The 24,121-nt window shown below is 35.8% G+C and overlaps 1 protein-coding gene across 4 annotated transcripts in view; it reads left to right on the top strand.

The window, feature by feature from the left end:
- Positions 1–23,553, top strand: part of ATP8A1 (ATPase phospholipid transporting 8A1) — a 117,309-nt gene extending 93,756 nt beyond the window's left edge. For all 4 annotated transcript variants that reach the window (XM_056334368.1, XM_056334377.1, XM_056334385.1 and 1 more), the window contains 4 exons: positions 11,515–11,603; positions 11,997–12,089; positions 18,468–18,559; positions 18,993–23,553. In XM_056334368.1, the coding sequence (XP_056190343.1) occupies positions 11,515–11,603; positions 11,997–12,089; positions 18,468–18,559; positions 18,993–19,090 (372 nt within the window). In that variant the 3' untranslated portion in view covers positions 19,091–23,553. The remainder of the gene's footprint in view (positions 1–11,514; positions 11,604–11,996; positions 12,090–18,467; positions 18,560–18,992) is intronic.
- Positions 23,554–24,121: the final 568 nt, after the last annotated feature.

A 24,121-nucleotide genomic window follows, 5' to 3' on the forward strand; every position in this document is an offset into this window, starting at 1 on the left:
TACTTCCATGAAAATGGAGCTCAGTGAACAGGCTGTGGTTATATGGTATAGTGAGGAAGAACAGACAGGTAAACTGCTTTGTGTTTCTTTAGTAAGTTTTTATTTTCTAAAGAGAAGTCTTACTGAATTCAGAACTTGGAATTACGATGCTTATTTGGCTAGAAGGTTTTTTTATAATGAGGTAGCACAAGTAGTGCATTGGTTAAGGCTGTTTTTTCAACTTCAGTTTTACAAATTTGCTAAGTATTTGAAACTCTAGTATGCCTCAGAAAATTTGAGGTGCCATAACATTGCGTGAGCAGTTGCATGTCATGCACACAGTTCCTTTTCTATTAATGTGCTACTTGGAATGCATTATTGTAGTGTGTCTTTAACATTTTGACTTAGTTCCTGGTTTCTCTCTCCTTTTATTATCCTGTGTGCGTAAACCTGCTCTGAATATTGCAGATAGGGCTGAATCTATTGAAGATGCTTACTTGCTGATCTAATCGGGACTTCAGTCCCAAATTCTCAAAACCATTCCCATCCAGAAACATCTGAAATTTAGTATTAATTTCCCAGAAGCTCATGTCTGCTTCTGGGCACAGCCAGTACCTCCTGAGCTGAGAAATTTGATGTGCATTCTCAGTGAGAGTCAGAAATGGAGAATACCAGCTTCTTTCAGATATTCTTCTAATGGTTCTCAAAGCATGTCAACTAAATCAAGCCTTACACCAGTAAAAGAGTGAGTGCCTTTACCTCCAGCACTGTGATATAATTCAGCAATTTAAAAATTCATGCAGGATGTGGGAAATTTAGGTGCATGTCTGTTCCTCACTTGGAGGTAATTCAGACCCACAAATTCCACCTTCTACATAAACAGTTACGGGAAAAATAGTATATAGGCATTTATATAACTACTGCATTTTAATGGAGAGCACAAGGTATTAACTGAAGTACTTGGGCACCTAATTAAAAATGAATTTGAAATTACAGAATTTTTTGCTGGTTTCCCCATCTATTATAACCTGTTACCCATGTATATATGTAAAATTTGTACATTACCATGTTGCCTCCACTACTCAAAATTAATTGTGTACATTATTCTAAATTAAAGTAATTGGAGCTATCATACTTCAGCATTTTTCTTCATATACACTGTATTTTATAGAGGAAATAGAGTGGGTTTGAAATTTGTTGGGTTTAGAGATTTTGTAAAAAGTTTATACATCGTTCTTTAAGACAGAACTTTTATAGTGATAGTCACAGTGGGAACAGCAAGGTGTATTATACTTGGTATGACAGAAAGGTGAGTGCTTCGTTGTTTAAATAATTGAATATTTTACTTAGTACATGTTCAGTCTCTGAAGTTACTGTGAGAAAAATGGTTTTGAAGGGAATGTAATTCCTATGAACTTGGAAAAACAGTTCTTCATAAAGAGACATAGCTGTCAACAGAAATTAATACTCCTGGGGTTTGAATTCAACATGTCGCCAAGGTAGTCTGACTTACGACCCCATATTCGTTTATTTGTTGTGATAAACCTCTGTCTGTACTTGATATGGACAGCCTTATTTTGTTGGTGTGTTTGTTTATGCATGTGCATGTATATAGTAGCTTTCAACGCGTGTACATGCACGCAGTTGTCAGAGGAGGGTGGTGTTGGGTGAGGTTGGGTTTGATTTTGGTTTCTTTGTAAGAATATGGCTAGAAGTCTGTAACATCAGAATAAAGTCTCCTAACCATATCATAGACTGTAAGAGCTTACTTTGAAAGCTCTGGTCTAGCTTTTTGAGCTGTTCTCTGTGTGGCTAAAAGTCTTGTCAATGAATACTGCAGCTCAGATTGGAAGCAGGATTTTTGTATGCTCTCCTGGAAGACCCCTCACTGACCGGGTGGTCTCTGGCAGGGCAGAACTCATTGGGTTTCTCTGAAGCAAGTCCAGACCTTCCATAAGTGTTGGAACTAAAAGATTCACAGATATAACTGTGGAAAAGATTGTGGTGTGATAGAAACAAATCCATACAGGCATCTCTGCTGCCTATGCAAATACTGCTTGTCTAATTTCTTTCAATGCACGAGTCAGACTTGAAGACTTCATCCAAGTACGTTTGGCAGATATTTAATGAACAAGTCAAAAGCTGACCTCTGTTTCTGCAGCTTTTTGTCTGTTTTGCCCTGGCTTGATCTGATAAATTAAAGGGGATTTTCGGGGGGGGGTGTCCAAATATGATCATTAAAAATACCCCTTTTTTAACAAAGAAATAAAACATAAATTAAAAAACTGTAAGAATATTTTACCAGCTGTCATTCTTATAAAGTTTACATGTATTCACTTTCTGCTCCTTAGAGGTGGTAACAAGAGTTCTACCTTAGCAGGTTTATAGCCTTACCACTCCATATTCTTGTACAGTGTTCAACAAACCGATCAGTCCCAACTAGACGGTGATACTTGTCTTCTACAAACACCTTTTTCATGGCTTCTTATAGACAGAAAAGAACCTACTGAAACACTCTAATAAAAGGATTCAGTATAACTTCTTCGTATTGATGTCATGAAAATAATAAGATTCTTGCTGATTATTGCTGGTTCTATTCTAAGAAAATAAGAGACTAATGCTCTGGAAGGGGAGAGAAAAAACACGTGGAGATGATGGAAAAATGCATTCATAGGGTGCAGAGGAAAGGTTTCATCTAAATAGCTTGAAACTTGGATTTTTCATCTGTTCCTATAAAATACCTATACAACTCTGATAAATGTGTTTAAACAGAGAACACTACCACATAATGCCTCAAGAAAAAAGAGTTGTAATAGAAGAAAAGAGTCTGTTAGTCTGTTAATGTTGTGAAAACACTTATGTTGGAGCACTGAAGCTAGCGGGACAAAATTAAATCATAATAATTGTTGGTTTGTGTTCATCTTTTAGTAGCAAAGCATCACTCAACACATTACTGAATGAAGAAACAAGTATGCCACATTTTTGCAACTTTTCCCTACTTTTTACACTAATTTTGTTTCCATCATTATGTTTATCATTCCAGTTGTAGAGAAGATAATTAAAGTTGGCTTTTACATATGTTGCTGTATGTTAATAATACAGAAGGAAAGATTATAGAATGCTGTGCTCTGAAAGAAAACTTACTGAAATGAAAAATGATGACTTTCTGACGGAGTGCCAGCAGTTTTGTTCGTTGTCTAGGCCACTACCCCCCTTCTTTGACAGTTCTTAATACCATAACCGAGTGTATATTTCCTCCTCTCTCTTTTGCTCTGAGTTTTCCCAAAATAGCCAAACAAGGACCCCTTTGATCCAAAATGCCCTGTTGATCCAGAATGCTGAGGCAGTTCTGGCACGAAGACCTTTGTTTTCTGGTCATTCAAGATTGCTACTCCCACGCTGGACCAGCTTATCCCAGCTGTACAGTTCCTCACAGTGTGGGAACTAGACGTCTCCCCATGTTACAGTACTCCTGAGGTTTACAAACAGTGGTAACTAGGTTGCCAGGTAGGTAGTGCACCAGAAGAGCTGAAAGATGGCTTCTGGCTCACATAAGCAGAGGTATCCTGGCACAAGTGTTCTCCTGATAGGAATAACTGGAATATATAATAGGAATACAGCTGATACCTGTTAGTGATCAGTTAACAGGCATCTGCGTTATAGTACCTGAAACTGTTTCCTTAGTAAAATTCTGACAAAACCTTAGAATCGACATTCAAACAAGAAACCGGTTACATTTTGTCAACCTTGAAACAGCTGCTATTCCAGTTTTTAAAAAAAATAAATCCCTGGTGAAGAAAGCTTCCATTTATTTTCCCTGACTGATGATGTTCAAATGAAAACTGTCAGTTCACCATTGTCATTCTTCAGACAGAGCCCGGAAGGAGAAATGGACAAGAAGTGTGAGAGAAACAGTGGGATTTATGAAGCAGAAGAAAATAGACAAATAGTCTGTAAAATTGAAGAAAGACGTGATTAAAAAAAGGGTGATAACTTAGGTAATTAATTACATAGTATCTATGGCTAGATCAGGTACTGTAGCAGATCAACTTTTATGAGTCTTCTAGTAGTCTGAAACAAGTGTTTCATCATTAATTAAGCTGAAGTTATTATTATTCACCTTCATTTTATTTTTGTTTGTACTTCAGACTCATTCATTTAAAATACTTCTTCTTGAGTTTATTCTAAGAATTAGGGACTGTAATCTTCTAGTCTTAGACACAGATCCTAAAATACTAGGAATTCAAGTTTTATCTACTTATAGCAAAGTGTTAAAATACCTTTTCTACCAGGAGGATTTTGGTAGTAGTAGCAAAACATTGTTTCTGTTGGAGGGAATTTGATGCACAGTGTATGAGAGAGAAATATGGAAAATATTTCAAAAGATTTCAGGGATCTTTGCAACAACTTTGCAGTCCAAGTAACAGTCTTTATTACAGTACAGTTCATCTGCAGTAATGTTTATTCCTGCATTTGTTGTCTGTCAGTACTGTCTAGTGTGGAGGCATCTGAACAACCAGCTTTACAGGTTATTTTCCTGATATTTTACCACTAAAGATTGTGAGTTTAAGTGTTGATGCATGAGAAAGAAAGAAAGAAGAAAAACAAAACCTTACTTGTGTGCATTTTGTGGTTAGATTTAACACTGTTACGGAGAACCAGGTCATAGCACAGGACATCTTCTTTGACTCATTACATGAAACAAGCTCCATTTAATTTCAAAAAAGGTGCTGCTACGACTAGAAGAACATTTTCATTGCAGATTTAAGTAAATCAGCTGTACAGGACTCTCTCAGCTGCATTAATATAACTGAAGTTGATACTTTTCTTCTATGTATAACATTAACAAAGCGAGTAAGTGAAGTATACTTCCAGTATTTTTAAAAAAATTACAGTATTTTCTCAGTTTGAACCACATGTAGTTTGCATAAATATCTAAAAGTAAATGCCAAGTCTCTTCATATTTGATGATGTATTTACTTTGTAGATGTAACTTTTTTCTTTGAGACTCTCCAATACACAGAAAACTGTTCTGTGATACTGGAAAAAAATGCATTTCGTATCTGTGATCCCGTGAATTTGCAGAAGTTCCTGTTGTCCATGTTCTGTCATATTGTGCATTATACCCACTTGAAAGAAATAAATGATGCTGTGTATAAATTGTTAATTTTTTATATCTATGTAGTCCTTTTGCAATAATTGCATTAATTAATGAAATTTCTGTAATTTATAGCACCTAAGCGTAGCTACCATTCAAGTGTTGTAGACTATAAAGTTCCTAGAAACTTCCATTAATGCTTCCATCCTTGCAACTCAAAAGGCTAGTTTTCTTTCTAATGCCACTTAAAAAAACAGATTTACTTTTAAAATTATAAAATAGATATATTGCTGAGCTGGTGTGGTTATCATTTTCTTGAACAACTATGGTTGTGCTTTAACTTGAAAACCTGTAATTCGGGAGAAGAGAGGAATAAACTGACCTGTTGTATATTTCATACTAGTACAACTCCTGACTGTTTGGGGTTTGTTACTGTTAAGTGCTCCAGGATAGGCCTCTTTTTATACACCTATATGATTAATAAATTAGCTTAAAATTGTAACACTTTCTGGAATAAGAAGTATGACATTGGGATTAAAATCCAAAGTTCAGTATCTGCAGAACTTTCTAATTTATTGTGGTAGTGTACATAATGCACTGTAAAGTTCTCCAGAGCACCATCTATTTCTGCTCTGTCTGACCCAGGGGATCTGTAAAACTACTGGTGGAAATTGAAGTTAACAAACAAGTGTGTATTTTACAGAATTTTAGATAATTTGATTGAGGTTTGCAGAATCTTTGTGAATATTATTCATAATATAACTCTGTGATGTATTGAATATTTTTAAAAGTTAATCAGAATTCATCCCGTATATCTGTTTTCGTCATGTATCCTCACCTGAGAGCCTAAAATTATGTTACCATTCTGGCACTAACATATTTTAGCTTATTTAATGCTTTAAATATAAAGTTTGATTTTAGCCTTTCACTTCAAGAATCTGAAATATTTTCATAAGGGATTTTTTTTTTGCCATTTAATTCCCATTAGGTAGTTTTCATTTTGAGCCCTCAGACCTTCACGGTTTAATTGTACTTAGTGTAGTACTAGGCAATTATTAGCCACAGCCTGCTATTGCCAGATACACTTCAAAGATCCTTTTCCATATTCAATAGTTACATTCTCATTCTGGTTCTTTGACTGCACAGGTACAAACAGAAACAGCAGAGCTGATCTTTGAACTGCCAAATTTATCTTTTCTGCTTATGATGCTCTGTTTTGGTAGTATTACCATTCTGATATTCTTCTTCTGAGTGTTTTCTCATTATCAGCATTTAACTGAATTCTGCCAATCTCCTTTATAAACAAAAGTTAAGGGTTTTTTCTGTTTAAAATGTTAAGAATGAAATTCAGTACACATTCCTGTTGTAGCTATGCATACAACACTTAAGAGATTAATGATATTCAGCTGCCATCCTTCTCCATAGCAGCTTGCTCTTCTGATGCGTGGTATGGATGACTTCGGTTCTTCAGGGATGTCAGTGAAACTCAGATGTTTCCTGTACTCCTTCCTGTGACAGCGCAGATAGCCCCTGTCCGGGTAACAAACTCTGCTGAACCACCACAACTCATCTGTTCATCATGGCTTTCCATCTCCTTTGCCCCATTTCTTACATCGTCTTTGAATCGACTCAGCCAGGTTTCCCTGTGAGTCCTTTACTCCGAGGCAGAGGAGGACAGTCTAGCCTTCCCTTGCAGAACAACCGATGTTCTTTGATTACAAGCATGACTAAAGGTAGTCTGATAAATCTCACCTTGCTGACATTTTCTAGCTTGTCTAACGTCACATACAGGTGGCTCATTCTCTTGAATTTGTCTAAAGGTTATTTTTCAGCTCTGTTAGTTCAAGCTGCAGTGCAACCTTGTTAGCCAAACCTTTGCTAACAGAACCTTCTTCTCTTCCTAATTCTTGGGGGAGCTTTTTTTGTTTGTGTTTCGTTCTCCTCTCCAGCTTTTTGAGGAAATGTCCAGGTATTAGTATTTATCGTGAAGCCTTTTTGCTTTACTCTTTTCTTGCTCTTTGTCTTTGAAAGCACTTGCATTGCTGCTTCTGTCTAAAGTCAACAGAGATAGCAGCTGATAATTTCTCTTCATAAGAGCTATTCCTGGCACCATGATTTATGGTGGTTTTTCTGTGTGATTTTTGCAAACGTGAAATATCTGTTGAGGTAACCTAGGTTTTCATAAAATGCAAGGGAAGAATTAAATGCCTATGAACTTAATTCACAAAGTGGAAATGAGCAGCCACTCTAAACTAGTCACAGGAACATGTAATAAGGTGCAGTCTTGCATTTCATCGCTTTCTGGGCTCAAATGCCTTACTGTGGTTAGAGATAAGTGCTAATCTGATGATTCACAGACCTAAACTACCTTCCACAGTTAGACTCCTATGTTTTTTAAAATACCCATTTATCCAACAGTTAAATTCTAGAACATTGACGCCAAATCAATGTCACACAGAAGCCAGGTTTAAGTTTCTCTTTACTTTGCAGCTTTCGGGGTAATGCTTCCTGCTGAAAGGGTGACTGAACAGGGAACTGTCCCCTCTGCTGTTCTGCTTCATATGGAATAATCGAATATTTGCTGGGTCAGAAGAGGCAGTGCTGGCTTTTGCTCAGCCTGTGTCATTAAGGTACTATCTCTCGTAGTTCTCGTAAGGAACGCAAGATGTGTGTTCCAATGGATGCTTAGAGTATTAAAATATTAACTGAAACAAGGGACTGAACTAAAGACACATCGGTAGAAGAGAGACCTAAAGTCTCTGTTAATCTTCTGTATTGCTCTGTCACCACAGAGGTACTTTTCAAAGCTTTAGGATTTATAGTACACATTTGTGTTAGTGGGCTTTTGTATATATGTATTTATTATATTATTATTTGTGTTTATATAATTAAGACCATGATCTTCATCACCCTTCTGTAGGATACAGTCCACCCTTCATCCCTGCCTGCAGTGAGGAATTTGGTGACCTTGCAATGGACTATTTGTGTCCTTGGCAGAAGAAAATGAGAGCAGCTAGGGAAAAAGTAAAGGCATGTTCCTTAGTCTATCCTTACTGATTTTTCTTGTCTCCTAGGAGATTTATTCAAGTAAGAATTTGTAGATTCTGCCTGCAGATACCGACCATTAACCTACTGCCTGGCACTGCCTCCGTTTCAGTACCCCTTAGTGTTTGTTGTATAGCAGTAAAGCTTTGGTTTGTATGTGCAGAAAAGGGAGGGATGCCCTTTTTGGTATACTAATAAGCAGAGCTCCTGCTAAATTCTTGATAGGAACTGTGAGAAGGTTTTTGAACTCTAAACAGCAAAGAAAGACTAGAGGCATTGCAAGAACTCACCTGTAGGATCTTTGCTGTGCTAGGGGTTAGTGCAGATCTGTTTTAATATTACAGCTGAAAGTACTTGGACATGTATGGATGCAAACATGCAGATGACTAAAACTAATTGTCTTTGTAGGTGGTTGAGAAGAGAAACTTGCTGGTTTGATGGTGTTGAGAAGTTATTTTAATACTTCTGTAGTTCATAGGGAGAGGATATGTACCTAGATGACACCTGAAATAGATAAGCTGAAAAGGGTTTTCAGAAGCTTTTCTGCAGCAAGAATTTTACTGTTCTTTGCATCTTTCTTTCTTTAGTTTTAGAAGGCTTTCTAAAATCTGACGTAGCTGTTCTGGCAGGTCATTTCACAGTGAAGAAAAAGGGAATATTCTCTGTTCATTTTGGCATGTAATTTCCTAACAGTACGTCTTCATCAGTGCATTAAAAATCTTTTGCAGCCAGGATTTCTAATCTACCACTAAGCCGTGAAAGGGAATATTTCTCAGCATTTTTTTTTTTTTTTGCTTTTTTAGGAAATAAGAACTCGTATAAAAACTGTACATTGCACTTGATAAACAATTCATTTTAGAATGTCCTGATATCGAGCATGAGCTACACATACAACAAATTATTTATCTTCCCTGCAGTAGTTGAAAGTCCTACAATAAACCAGGCTTCCCAGCTCTCATTTTGGATTACTTCTGAATTCCCCTGGGACCCACTTTTGTGGCAGATTCCATTTGGTTTCACAAGGCCTGAAGGGGGAAAGCTTGGCATAGACCACAAATCTCTCACATTAGGAACAATTTGTAAACCACAAACAGAGGCAGCCAGAGTCCGTCCCCAGAACAGGCTGCTCCTGTTAGTGCCATTGTCTGAAAAGGATTGGTTTGCCATTTCCCAGATGACCTGCCTATGTGTAGAGAGATGTGAAAAGTTAGAGACAAAAATGTTTTCTACAGAGTGAGGGGGGAGTTTTTTGTACAGAAAGGAAGGAAATACCTCTGTGGGATTTTATTTTTTCCCCTCTTCGTCCAAAAAATACAAAGAGGCCCTCTGTCTTTAATGCGAATGTCGGCTTTAAATCTTTTAGGTTTGGATTAACTCTGTAAAAGAAAAAAAAATCTGACAGGCTTTCAAATATGACGCAGAAAAACTTCTTTTTTTTTCCTCAATTCATGTTGTTCATTTGTAAAGCCAAAGGCTGGATGGACTGAATAGTAGGCGCCAGTTGTTCCTTCATTCATAGTTTGCATTACAATGGTCAGAATTAACATCCTAAGACCTACATTATCACTTTTGCTGTTTCACCAGCAAACATTTAATACAGGGTGGCTTACGCAAGGACAGCTCTTTGCTGCGTTCTTATAAATCAAAAAATGTTGGTCCTAATAGGAAGTAAGAGTTGTGATTACTTCAAGTTGTATTTTTGCACTTATTTTTTAGGAAACTTTGTCTCTCTAATTGCTACTTAATTATAAAATGTCTTGCAAAATGTAGTTGTGATAGACATTTCCTATTAGTTGCTGTTGTAGGAAATGAGTATTTCATCGAGTATGTCAAAAGGCATACTTTGCTTATAAAGTAATTGTGCTAATGCATTTTCTTTACTTCCTGATACAAATTTTTTTTTTTCCATTGAAAATGTGAATTGTTTAATTTTGAACCTGGCACTGCTCAGTGCTTACACCTTTTCTGACAGCTGTTGGCAAAAATAATTAATAGACTCTCAGGACGGTATCTATGGCCTTATAACATACCTGTGGAAAATTTACCAAATTTTTCATTCAAATATATTTTCATGCTTTCTAAAGAATCAGTGTCAGTGGGAATTTGGATATGAAAACAAGGTAAATTGAACTTTTTACTTATATCAGTGAGAGGTTTTTTCTGAAAATGATTCACTTTTGTTTTTATACATGAAAATACTAAGTATAATTCTAAAATGTTCATGTATGCACATTCAGAAATTAGACTTCAGCTACTGCAAGCTACCTGCATTTGTCTGCCAATTAATATTAGTAACATTTCAGCTTGTTTGTTTTAGTTACATACTGAGGTTTAACCTTTGAAAGGAATTAAGTCTCCAAGTAATGAAGCAAAGGATGTGAAAAGGGTATTGGTTTGTAGCAATGGTACTTTCAAACTCTGTACAATCTAATCACATTATAAAAGTATTTTTATTACTGACTGCAAAACAATCTTTCAGTAATACACTTCATTAAGTATCATACTCTTTACATCCATGATACTCTTAATATAGACACTCCGTCACGAATTACAAGGGTAGATTAAATGGGTTTTTTTCCTTTAATATCCATACATTATGATGTTTGGTTTAGCTTTTTTTACTGTGTTTTAGTTTTTAGTCTGTTTACAGACCAAGTTATGAACAGAAGAAATTCCTATGTATGTGTAAAGCAGCGTATAAAAAAGTAAAGACACAGCTCAAAGCAATGATCTGGTTTGCAAATATTTCACCATATGTTAATGTATTGGATCTTCATTTACGTAATTATGAAAGTATGCAACATATTGTTAATTAGTTGTTTTCTTAGTTCTCATTTTTAAGCAGTTTGTTGAACAGGAGTCTGTGGTGTGGGAACTGTGGTACAGTGAGTTCTGATGGAGATCACTTTGATCTGAATTATATTGCAAATTGATTGTAACAGTGTCCGATATCCATATCAAGGATCAGGAGCCATTATATCCTGTTAGGGTTGATTGCAAAGAAATTGTGCTCATAATGTATTGACAAAGATTGTGCAAGTGGCAGGGTATGGATTTCCAATATATTCTGCTTTTAATGGAAATGTCTATAATCAGCACAGTGGTGTAGAGCAGGGTTGTGGAGGGGTACGTTCCCCCTCCCTCAAAAAGCTAAGCAGTGTGATCTTTCTGCCAGCTTCTTAACATGAATTAGTGCTTACTACCTACTGAATTTCTACAGCAACTCAGGGAATTTTAGAAAGGAGTTAGAAGGTTTTATTTTGCATTAGAGAGTCTAGAATGTTTAATTTAAATTTGCTTTTGATACCCTCAACCAAGAATTTGATATTTCTAAGGTTTTTTTCTAGCTCTTGTCATGGCATCATCATATTTTGTGCTTTTTTCTCCTCTAGGCAGCTATGATGTTCAGCTCTGGAGTGTTTTGGATGGGACTCCTATGTATTCCTATGGCAGCTTTACTTCTTGATGTAGTATATAAAGTGTGAGTACAGAAATGCCAAGGTTTACGGGACGGTTTTGAGTGTGTGTTCAAATTATTAATATAAGAAAAGCAAATGAACATCAGCTCTGGTGGTTATATAAAACTGTTTTTCACCTTGTTTGGTTTTGACAAACTTTATTACAAGTGTTACTAGTATTTTAAATGTTTCAATAGTTGTGATGTCTTTTTAATAAATATTTGTTGTTTCTAATTTGCAAGAATGGCTTATAAAATGTATTATTTAGACTTGCTTTGTAATGTTTCTTCTTGTAAAGCTTAATTTTAATTTATCTGGGAGAATGGATTTGTAAATTGATATTTATGTGTGTCAAAACAGTCTCTTCTTTTACCTTCAAGAAGAGTTAATCTGGCAGTATTTTATATTGCTTACAGAGTAAAGAGAGCTACTTTTAAGACACTGGTAGATGAAGTTCAGGAGTTGGAAGCAAAGTCTGAGGATCCTGGGGCAGTTGTGCATGGCAAGAGGTACTGTAAAAATGTGTATATCATTGTCTTTTTTTAAAAAAAAAAAAAAAAGTAAATATTTTCAGCCTTATACATGTATCAAAGACAAAAGGTTATTTTTCAAAATCCAAACAAAACAGAAGGCGTCTGTAAAGAGGTTTCAGGTCTGCTGAGCCTGTATGTTTTATCATATGCTTAGATAGAAGTTTTTACCAAAGGCTTTAACTGATGTCTGTCTTTGTAGCCAACTGTTACGTTTCTATTTTTATGTATAGAAGAAACTTGAGGTACGCTTTTAATTCTGTCATTGTGTTAACAATGAACACAAAGTGAGTTTAAACCTGTGTCATTCAGTAGTGTAGTTATAAATTGGCCCTGAACATAATAGAAATATTTTAAGAATTTTTAAACCTGCTTGGTAGCATAAGAGCAAACAGCAAAATCTGTGTAGTATTTGCTGAAATTGAATAGAACAAGCTGTCTTTATATCTAATGCCGGTCCAGAGCAAACAAATTTGACTAATCAATATAAGGTAAGAAATAATTTTAACTTAAGACTCCACAAGAATTCCCTTGTTACGTCCTCCTTCGTGGATCAGGCAGGTAATTTGAAAAGAGGAGAAGGTAAAACTGAATAATTGTACAATTTCTATGTGTATATTCAGCATTAAGGTGTGCACTTGCTAAAAAACTTCAGATTTTTAACGCTAGCTGAGCTCATAGCAAGCACTTGCTGAACGGGAGTATGAGATGACAAGGACCCCGTCCCCCCACCCCTTCCAGTTCATTAGTGCCATTTGGCTGGGTCAGAGCTTTTTTCCTTGTCTTCATTTTCATGAGTTTTGTGAAGTCTAAAAAAAGCCAAAACTGTTGATACTTGATTTTCCTGTTCTTTCTTCCCTTTGGACTGCTGGTTATTTAGTATCTTCATGGCAAAGGGCTTAGCCAAGAAGGCTTTTTTCTTACCAAGCTATGCACAGAAAGAGACCAGAAAAACCACAGCCACTTCTTTTATTTTAGCTTCAGTTTTCAGGAAGTACCTTTTGTTTGTAAGGATACTTAAGTTCCCTTTCTCCTTCAGTCTTACTGTATCCCTTCTCTAGTTCAGTGGGAATTGGCTTACTAGAATTTACCACGTTGAGGCCAAATTACATCGGATACCAAGGTGATGACCACCTAATGGGTGGAACATCCAGTTTGTGTGAGTGTTTGCTCCTAATTTTCCTTTCTTTTCCTAGAAATTATTCTCACAAGAATGTTTTGCCTCTAGTGGAGTTCATCTTCCCTGGTACCATAGACAAGTACCAGGGAAGTATCATGAGGCCTGGAGGCTCATCCCACCACCTGTGGAACACCTAGTCCAGTGTGGTGGGCTACGTAGGAGCACATACCTGCACAGTGTCTCCCGTCAGGCTCTACATGCTGTCTTTGTAACAGCAGCTTCAGACGGGAAGTACTGCAGAGTCCCCTAGTTGATGACAATTCCTTCATCAAGCATACTTTTCATTACTGCAAGACCCAGTTACTGCTTGCAAAAGTAAGTTCTCTTACTTTCAAAGGTGATCTAAAATGGCAATGCCCATTCAGGCAGCTTCAGGGCAAAACTCTTCTTCCAAATTATCCAGCTCGTATATCAATGTGTTGAGCTTTAAGCCAGAAGCAATGCATGTTGTGTGCTCTTTTGCAAAGAATGAAAGTGGTAAAAGAACTAATTGCAGAAAAGAAAGCAGACATTAGTCCTAGGCAGTGCTGAAAGGGGTGGGTATATCTTGTGGGTGTATAGGAAAGTAAGGTAATGTACCTTTTCAGTATTCCGTACTTGCATTCCCAAAACTTCTCTTGTATTCCCAAATTCAGCAGCTTTTACTTCAGTTGTCTAGGCAGTGTGCTTTTCCATCATCCTACAGAATGTCTTCCAAATTCCTCCTCCTGTAGGTAAGAGAACTTGGTGTTTTCACCACTAGTTTTATAATCATCTTTTTATCCCACAAGTAGTTAGGAGGGCTTCATGAAGGTCGTTTAGTTACCTGCCAGAATGTCTTTCTTAGATCCATTCCTTCTCCACAAAGTTGTTTTTAGACCCATATCCTTTGAAGTATAAAAGCTTCCACTTTACATGCAACTCAGTGGATGTTAGGCATCTTAGTATCTCTTAAGGGTTTATTCCCTCCATTTAAAAAAAAAAAAAATTGTATGTTAATTCAGGTAATAGAGCCAAAACTTTACCCTTTATGTAGAAAGTATTCTTTGTTAAAGAAGTGGTCTGGATTAACTAGTTACCAGTGCAAAGTAATTAAAATTGTTAAGGAATGTCCTCTACGTCTGTTCCAATACGTACATGAGACATTTTTATTCTTGAGTTCTAGTGCTTTTCATGCAAGAACCAATAGTTTGAAAAACTTACCATGTATTCTTCAGGACCAAGTAATAATTGTCTAGTGTGCAAACCTCTGGAAGTACCTTTTTATATTGTAGCAGAAGAAGGGATTTGTTCTCATGAAATGCAAAAATAACCTAAGAAGATATAAACCACCGGTAAAGAAGTAACTGGGAAATAGTGAGAAAGGTAGCTTGGGAGCTTTTCCACTGTGTCCATTCCCATCTTAAAAATACTACAACACAAAATCAGAGGCTCAGCTTCCACAGATAACAGGTCAAGATTCTACTCTTGGCTAGATGCTGTAACCGGACAGTATCTAAATGTTTGCTTAGAACCATATTAGTGTTATTTTTTGTTGCTGTTTTTCAGCTAGAATATATTTGTAGCAAATTTTTAGAACTCTGTTGACCTGATATTTCATGCATTTAAACACAGCTAAGATTGTAAGGCTTGACCTTTTGATGTTTTCCTATCAAACAATCTTAGGATGGGATTTTTCTATTTAAATTCTAAATATGCGCTTTTAGCTGTTTTCTTAAAATTAGGATTACAGATTGACATTTACATTGAAATAATTTAAAATACTGCTTTTCAAAGATCTTTATTGTATTCTAGCACATGCTTTAAAATTAGAACATGCGAATACAGTCTTAAAATCTGTCATCCCTTGTATTTTTACAGCACTGATTTGAAAAGGTTTTAAACTGTTATTGAAAGCTCAGGAAAAGCATTTCAGTCGTATATTGCTGTGTCAGTGTGCGTGTAAGGATGTGTAATCAGGTTTTTCCCCAGAACTGTCCCAGAACGCTTTAATTCTGTTCTTCTGTAGGCAACATATTGAAATTGTTTTTATCATATACGTTTGTCAGTTAAGTAAGAATATATCTTGAGCAAGAATGTGAGTTTTGCATAGTCACTTTTCCAACAGAAAGTAAGCTTCCATGTTGGAGTACTACTGACTTGGGGGTGCCTTAACAGCATAAATAATAGAGCCACTTCAATGGATTAACACATTTGTGCCACAAAAAGTATGATTTCTATCACTAAAGCCATTGTAATTGAAATGCCACAAAGCCATTTCTACTTAACATTGAAATTACTAAGGTAAAAGGATACTTTTTTTATATAAACCATTGTGCAACAACAGTTTTTCTGATACCTTGTATATAATGCTTAAGCAGGAACAGCAGTATTAATGCTTACTATAAAAATATTTTTACTGGGTTGGATACTACATAGACTAACAATAACATGTATAACAGCCTAAGCTTATGGAAACATCTTCAGAGATAACTACTGCAAATACTGCTTCATATAATCATTGTTTTTCATTCAGTCCACTTGGAAATTATTTTTATACCAGCTAAGTGGTTGGTCAGGAATATATATAGCAAATTTTTTTTTCCATAAATGAGGTTAATTGCCTGTAAATGTTTGTGTTTCATATTCAAAACCAGTTAATATTCTGCTTGTCTCTATAGGTACATATAATGAGTGTAGGCATTTAGTTACTATGATTTATCATTAGTTAATTACGAAACTGTTTTCTTGGCTTCACATGTACATTTTTAAATATGCTTTTGAATGGCAACTGGGTGATTCATAATAAAGAGCCTACAGTATTTCAAGTACAGAAATGGATCAGAATTTAATACCTGAATAGCTGGAAGCACTTTTTTTTTTTTTTCCCCAAATGTATTTCCTACTTAATTTGTATTTTCTGTACCAGCAATCAGATCTGTGCAGTGGAAACTTCATTATACATAAACTAAGAAATGTGCATATTTCATGTTTTTGTAAAACTTAAGGCAGTATTTTCAGTGCTTGGCATTTAAGCAATCTGAACATTCCATTCTGGAACACAAGCAAGGAATAATGATGGTACCAAAAATGCTAGAATAGGCCCGCTATGTTTTTAACGAAGGATTTTTTTATTAGAAAATAACACCTGTCAAAAACCTCATAGAAATTTGCTGATTTCAACTCACATTAAGAAGGGCTTCTCAGACATATTGCAAAGGAGATACAGTTGATAACTGCATCTAAGTATTCACATGGTCTTCCACCTCTGACCTCCCACCTTACATGAAGACATTTATTTCTTCATTCTCTATATGCTTGTGGTTTAAATCTTAAGTCCCTAATTTTTTATTAATCTTGTCACTTTGACAGTTTCTAGTTCTGAACTAAAAAATAAGGTTCCTACACAGCCTATAGGAGCAATTGGGATGGGAAACAAAAAAAATCCTCCAAAAGCTAGCTTATGAAAACACTGAGAGTAAGATATGTTTCAGTACTCCAACCTCTCTGTTCTTGGTTTAGTCAGCAGGTGCTGACTGTTTTCCAGGAACTGGTACCTAACTTCTTTTTTACAAGACTGTCTCATTCCATCTTTTCCTTCAAAACATGGCCACAGAAGCAGTTTCCCCTGCCTGTCCCCTTACCCTGTAGATTTTGCAGTTAGTTTCTAAGACCTAAGTTTTCACTTCATGGTGTGTGCTTTAACCACCGGACTGGAGGGGAACAGAAAGGAGAGGTGGACCATTAGTCCCCCAGTTTAATCCAGTGGTTCAACGTCATGTGTAAGAAGTGTGTGCACTCACTGAAGAAAGAATGAGCATTTCTAATTTATTAGTTTGAATGCTAATCTAGTAAGGGAAGCAGTCTAGTTCCAATCCTTGCACCACTTAAGTCTGGTCTTGCAGCCTGGGAAGGTAAGGCTGTTGAGCTAATTGACAATAATATTTAAAAGTAATTTGATTGATCAAAACTCAGTAATGTAAGTATGTGAAGTCTGCTTTACTTACTATGTCCTTACATAAGAGACAGCTTTGGTAATCTAGCAGAACTACAACAAAATAAATCACTATATGCTCAGAATAAATTTAAGATACTTCTTCGGAGTTTTTTTCAGTGAACTAATTTTTAGGCCAGTTCATGTGGGGAGGGGCTGGATTTTTCCGCATTGGAAATGTTTAAATGATAGGTTGGTATTTCTCTGAAACACAAGCTCTAATTCAGTGAATGTCAAATATAGAGAAAGAAATTGAAGGTTTTGTGTGAGTGTTTTTAATAGTCCCTTGCACATCTTTATGTTACCAAAATTGTCAGATTTTGAAAGCTTTCTTGAGCTATGGCTCGTCCGTCTGTTATTTATTTAGTAATGTAGGATCCTATTTGAGAGAACTTTAAATGTAAGGAAGATGGGATGGTAAGGAAACTGGACACTTTCCCTGCTCCATTCACTACAGTTTGCAGCATTCAGCCGCTGCTTGAGTCTCAGCTTAAAAACTATTTAATACTTCTGGTTTTTTCTAGTTGGGTTGAAATGGAGAGTCACTTGGATTACATTAAAGCACAATAAATACATAACAAAACAGACTCGGTACTGCTGAGAAGGGAGGAGCTGAGCTGAAGTGACCAACCTCTGGTACTAATGGTAGTCTGTTATTTGGGTATGATCTCCAGAAGAACACCTGGAGTGTCGTGGTGAATACACCTTGCTAGAACACTTTTCATGGAAGTCACACGTTTCTGTACACACTGCTGATGGCCATGGATCTGACTTTCCCTCATCTTCTTTTCCCATCCCTTTGGGGTACCGTGTCAGTAGAGGCTTAGAGCATTTTCTTCTGTGAGGAGAAGACAGACTGTTACTCAGTCTGGCACTAATCAGGCCATGCTACATCAAGGAAGCGAGTGCCTTCCCTTTTCACAGCATGGTTCTAAAGGATGCTCAAATCTTTACAATATTATTCATTTAATTGTACTGTCAGCACACAGCAGTGCTTCAAACAGGTATTTTGCCTGTACTGCGACGAGTGAAAACATTGCCAGGGTTCTGGACTTAAATCTGCCCTCGCACACACTTCTAATCATCATCTTAATAATAATTAGTTTAGGCACAATTAAAAAAGGGGAAAAAAAGGACACTTCATTTAATAATTCTCATTTAACAGACTCAGAGATAAAGGGATACCGTAATTAGTAAGTAAATATCTTTCACTCTTTCTTTCTAGCTTAACTGAAAGAGCCCAACTACTGAAGAACGTTTTTAAGAAGAACCACGTGAACTTGTATCGCTCTGACTCTCTGCAGCAAAACTTACTTCGTAAGTGTTCACTGACAAAAAAAAGTTAATATCCATTCATAGTATAGAAGTAAAATTCTACCTTCCACTGTATTTGTTTATAGTAAAGATGCAGTATCCTAAACCAAGCAGACCATGTTCTTTGCCTGTTGGTAGGTTTCTCTTCATTCCTAAGATACTGCACAAGGTTCTTTCTGCTATTTTATAATTCATAGAATAGTTTGGGTAAGAAGGGACATTTAAAGGTCATCTAGTCCAACCCCCCTGCAATGAGCAGGGACATATTCAGCTAGATCAGGTGCAAAATTATGTAAGAAATAGCATGGGTTTTCTACCTACTAATTGCTGAAAAGAGGTTTATTCCATTCTGTTGACCTTTGTTGTTCTTACTAAAGCTTTAACCAAAAAATTGGATCAAAGCTTAATCAGATTCTATTTTGTTTTGTATCTGCAGATGGCTATGCCTTCTCTCAAGATGAAAATGGAATAGTTTCCCAGTCTGAAGTAATAAGAGCTTACGATACCACAAAACAAAGGCCTGAGGAATGGTGAAGGAACATAGCTCGAGATTTAGGCCTTAGTAGTTACTTTTGTGAGACAGACTACTAGATCTTTGCTGGGAGCTGTCACCATGGCCCAGTTATCAGAGATTTAAAGATCTGTGGTGGTCTTGTTCCATAAAGTTTGGATTTGTGTATTCAGTAGACATAAGCACTGTGCAACTATACTGTAACACACCATCTCTAAATTTTTAACGAGTGTTTGCTTAGCCTTTGTAAACAGATTGGAATTTACGTTCTATCTTGCCAGCTCGCTTATTTTACAATGAAGTTGAATTGATACTGGTCTGCACTCAGAAGGCAATGGTCAGATCACTAAACATAATTTACATTGACAGACCATTAGCATCTGTGAAGGTTTTTAAGTGTTAGTATATTTAAATACAGTTGATAACAAGCCTTTGATTTCAACAAGTGCTGAAAATAATAGTATCTTAATGGTGTTAATTCACCTTCTCTGAGAAAGATTATGAGTCGAGATGTTTATAGATGTTTGTGTCAAACTAACCTAAAAACGTTTGCCAAAGAAGTTCCATAAACATTTTCTGTTGTTAGAAGTAATTCGAAAGGAAATTAACTCCAGTCCTGATCTCAGAACTGCATGCTTGACTCTCTGCACTTGAGGAGAAAGATTTACAGTACAGTGAGTCTAATTTGAGTGGCCTTTACGGCATTTGCTTTCAAAACTGCAAGTCTTTGCACCTTTGGCCTTATACAAGCTTTTCCCTTATTTTCATTTAGTATTGCATATGTTGAAAATGGCTGCCGCATTGTAAAACTGAGTACACATACTATTTTGTTCAATTTTTAAGAATTTCTCTGCCTTACTTCCCTTTAGCAAACTTTATTTTTGCAATGCTTAGTTGTATCTGCTTATACTGTAGGCTCAAAAAAAAGTTTAATTTATTTTTAAAAATTAATTAATTTTTCAACATTTTTATACTAAAATTATTTGAAATGCATACATTGAAACAGAGAGCAAAGCATGCCCTTCGCTAGTCTGTGGTATGTACTGTTTTATTTGCACTAAAGTAATTTCCTATAAAAGTGAAATACTTTGCAGCGTCCTCTTTACGACTTACTGGTCAAACAGAATACCTATATATTCTCACCTTTAAAAACGGAAAGGAAGTTACTGCAGAAAAAGATACACACCTGGTTTAAGGAAAGAAAAAAAAGGGGGGGGTGTTAAATGAGAACATTGTGATACCTTTTTTAAGTAGTTATGCTTGGTATTTCTCAGCTTATCACCCAACAATCATCAGGTGTCAAACTAAGAAAAGCTACTTTAACTTCAGAATTTAGTTAAATCTTGTAGCTTTTTAGTCCATGTTTAATTTGGAGTTTAAAAGCCGTCATAATTACATTTAAAATACATTTTTCTACAGTAGCAGTTGGTTTCATTTTTAATTCAATTTCTGTGCATTACATAGAAATCACCTTTTTTTCCCTCTAAATGGAGATCAGCTAGATGGAAAAGCAGAACAATGACATCCCTAATGATCTGTTATATTAAGAATTTCCTCTTTGCTCTCCATATCACCCACTTTAAGTTAAAAGTAAGAAGTCATCCAGTCCCATCTTTCTCTGCCCTCCTTCACCAGTCGTATACTTACTAAAGGTGACTTTACCTCCTTGTCTGCCATCTAACTAAACACTTAATATACAACTTTATTGCACTATCCAGGTTTCTTGTGCTCCATTCCACAAGAAACTTACAAACACACATGGAAAACCCAACAAAAGGCAGTATATGAACGTACATATTTAGGAAGGCGTATCAATGGGAAGGCAGTCTGCATTTCATATGCATGTTATGCGATGTCTTCCTCTCACTTTCCCGGAGTGATCTTTAAACAGAAAACAGAAGACACAGGGACAAAGGGAACGTATCCCACTGGAAACAGTACTGCCAGTCAGTCATGCAGACAAGAACTGCCTTCAGAAAAGCCATTTCAGGCATAGATAAATAGATGGATCAATATGGGAGGGCCAAATCACTTGACCTACGGCAAGAAAAAATTTGGGGGCATGCCCCCTTCCTAAAATGGGAATCCCTATTTTCTGTCATCCAAGGGACAATGACCAACTTCAAAACATTTCTGAAATGAACCATGACACTGTTGCTCCTTTATAATCTTTTGGTGTACTTAACTCATATAAAATGACTCAATCCATACATATTCTTTTTATGGGGAATTTTTTTATTATTACTGGGGTTTTTCTGTTCTAAATTGTTTAATTGCTGATTTTGCAGAAAAGGATGAGGACTAGAATACCTTGTAAAATATTGACAATGAGAAAGTTACATGATCTCTTATTCTTCCTATGAAATAAAATTCTGTCTCACCATTGTAATACACTTTGTGGAAAATAATACACAATATGCCCCCAGTTTAACTGTCATAAAAAGGAAGAAAGCAATGGAAACAGCTCTGAGATCCTAAATTTAGACTGTTATATTTAAGGTTTTTAAGTCTTATCACAGAATTTCATCCTTACATCTTTACTGAATTTGAAGTAGTATTTCATGAAGTCCATTTTTCATTTTTATTCCTTCTGATGGGTTTTTCCTCTGTCTACTTTTTCTGGTAATTAGTGGCTGAAAGATATCACTTCTTGGAAATGGTAAAAAAAAGATAACATGGCATTTTTAACTGTGTTTTCTGATTGCTCATACAATTCCATTTTAAAATACAAGATCATCTTAGCTATGTATGCCCATTTTTAAATCGGGTCAAGTATACAATATGCACTTTATTTTCATGTTGAGTACACATAAATAATCTATTACTATCCTGTTAGTACATCATATCTTTGTTAAAATAAGGGGCTTGTGCAGATGTTAATTTAAAGAAAAAACTAGGCAAAAATGCTCGTAACAATGCCTCTGTTCTTACTGTTTGAAAAATCAAATGTGTATTAAATACAGAATTCACATGGACTTTTCCACCTGTTTCATGTGCACTGCATAACAATTACAAGTTAGTATTAAAAATTTCCATCAAAAAGTTGAACCAGTGCCACTCAGAAACCGAGTATCTTACATAAATACTGTTGCTTTATTATTTTTAAATATACACACACACACACACATATATATATATAAATAAATGATTCAAAAGAGTAACAGGAAGCAAATTTTAACAAACCTATTGATAATTTGTATTTGGAATTTTTTCATGCCATTTCCTAATTTTGCACTTATTTTTGCAAAGCAGTTTCAACAGATTTATACTTAGTCATCATTCTATTTGTATGAAATTATATATAAAATATTTTGAAACACTAAGAGATAGCTGAAGATTCCTGTATGTCCACATGCATCCATAAAATTCACTGTGTTAGAAAGATGTGCATTGTCTTAAGACTTCTTTCGTTACATTTAAACCTATCTTGAATGATGAGTAATTTGGAGTACGTGTTAAATTTAAGGAGAGAAGTTTTTCCCTTTTTTTCTTCTGTATTGTATAAAAGCACTTGTAATTCTGATGAATTTATCATTCTGTCTGCATGAGGCAATATTTCTTAAGTGTTCTGAGGCAATGCATGGTGGTTGCTGTTCCCTGTTTTTTAATGCCTTCGTTAAAAGTCTGCTCATAATATATCGAGAAGCTAAGCACTATGTAAGCAAATGAGTCTGTCAGTTCAACTTTCTTGGTACTGGATGTTTTCAACGGTAACAAAACTCAATAAATTAGTTTCTCCTTTCCTCCCTCTGCCCTCACTCCTCCAGTTTCCTCGTGGTTAACCAATACATCTTTATTAAACAAAGGAATATTTTCGCATTCCAAACCTGATTCCTGCTTACGCAAACCGTTACTCACATAGGCTTCAACTGGACTGTTTGTGAGTATAAGGACTCATCTGAGCAATGATGTGCAAAGTTGGGCACTTTGGAGGGTCAATACTTTTAACTGAAATGAACACATTTATGTATAGAGAGTGATTTGTAAACGCGAAGCTGTGACTGGAACAATTTTTTTTTTTTAAATCATATTTTATGGTGTTAATTCATCGTAGAATAGAAGCCATAAATGCATTAATATTGTTTTTCTACTTCAGCATAATTTTTCATTAAGAATTTCAGTGTTTGGTATGTATGAACTGCTGCAGAAAGCGGTCAGTCTGTAATAGCAAAATTTGCATTCAAGGTGAAGTGAGGTTTTACAGCTCCACTAAGCCGTTACTGCTGAAACTGTTGTGGAAATTATGAAGCTGCATGAATGAAGACTTTTTGACTCAGTGTTTATGGTAGTTTCTCAGGTTTAGTTTTAACTGGATGTGAAATGCACTGTGTTTTATAAGTAGTTCTCTTTTAGTAACCCATTCAATTCTATGCAGTGTTACATGTCATTTGGCATTTGGTGAATGTGCATGTTTTGAACTGCAAATTTTAAATGTTTTGTCTTTTAATTGTTAAAAAATGAATAAACTTTGCCATTAAATGAAGAAGCTTTGTTGAATTGATTGGTTGCAAATGCTAGGGATTACTTTCAAAGGCAGGCATATATCACATCACTCTTGGTTTTGAGTCCTTTAAAATGGAACATACGAGAAAATCCCATTTCACAAATACCAAAGAATTCTTACATTATTAAGGTAAACTGAAAAAGTAGAAAACAGTTTTAAGGGTGGTGGGTTTTTTTAAAACACCTACTTGGAGATGTCTTTTTCAGTTCTCATGTGAAGTCCAGAAAAAGTTTAAAAAAAATAAAAAAAAAGGGAGCACGAGAGTCTGCAGTTCAGTGACTTGCAGCCAAGCCCTGACATACTCTGGTGGGTATACCATATTTTGAAAGAGAAGTATGCAGTTCCAGAGTGATAGAGTGGGAATAAGGAAATGTAATCTCCTTTTTCAGAGGACAGTGATAAATACTGTATCCTTTGGCTATGATAGTAGCGGGTATTTCTTAACCCTAACAGTGCCTGCTCACTGAATTAAAACCTATATCCAAACCTAAACTGTGTTGTGGTTGTAGATAGATGACTAATTCTTCATATACACACTAGACATTATTTT

Source organism: Falco biarmicus, chromosome 1, assembly GCF_023638135.1.
Source record: "Falco biarmicus isolate bFalBia1 chromosome 1, bFalBia1.pri, whole genome shotgun sequence".
In the NCBI taxonomy this organism is placed as follows: Eukaryota; Metazoa; Chordata; class Aves; order Falconiformes; family Falconidae; genus Falco; species Falco biarmicus.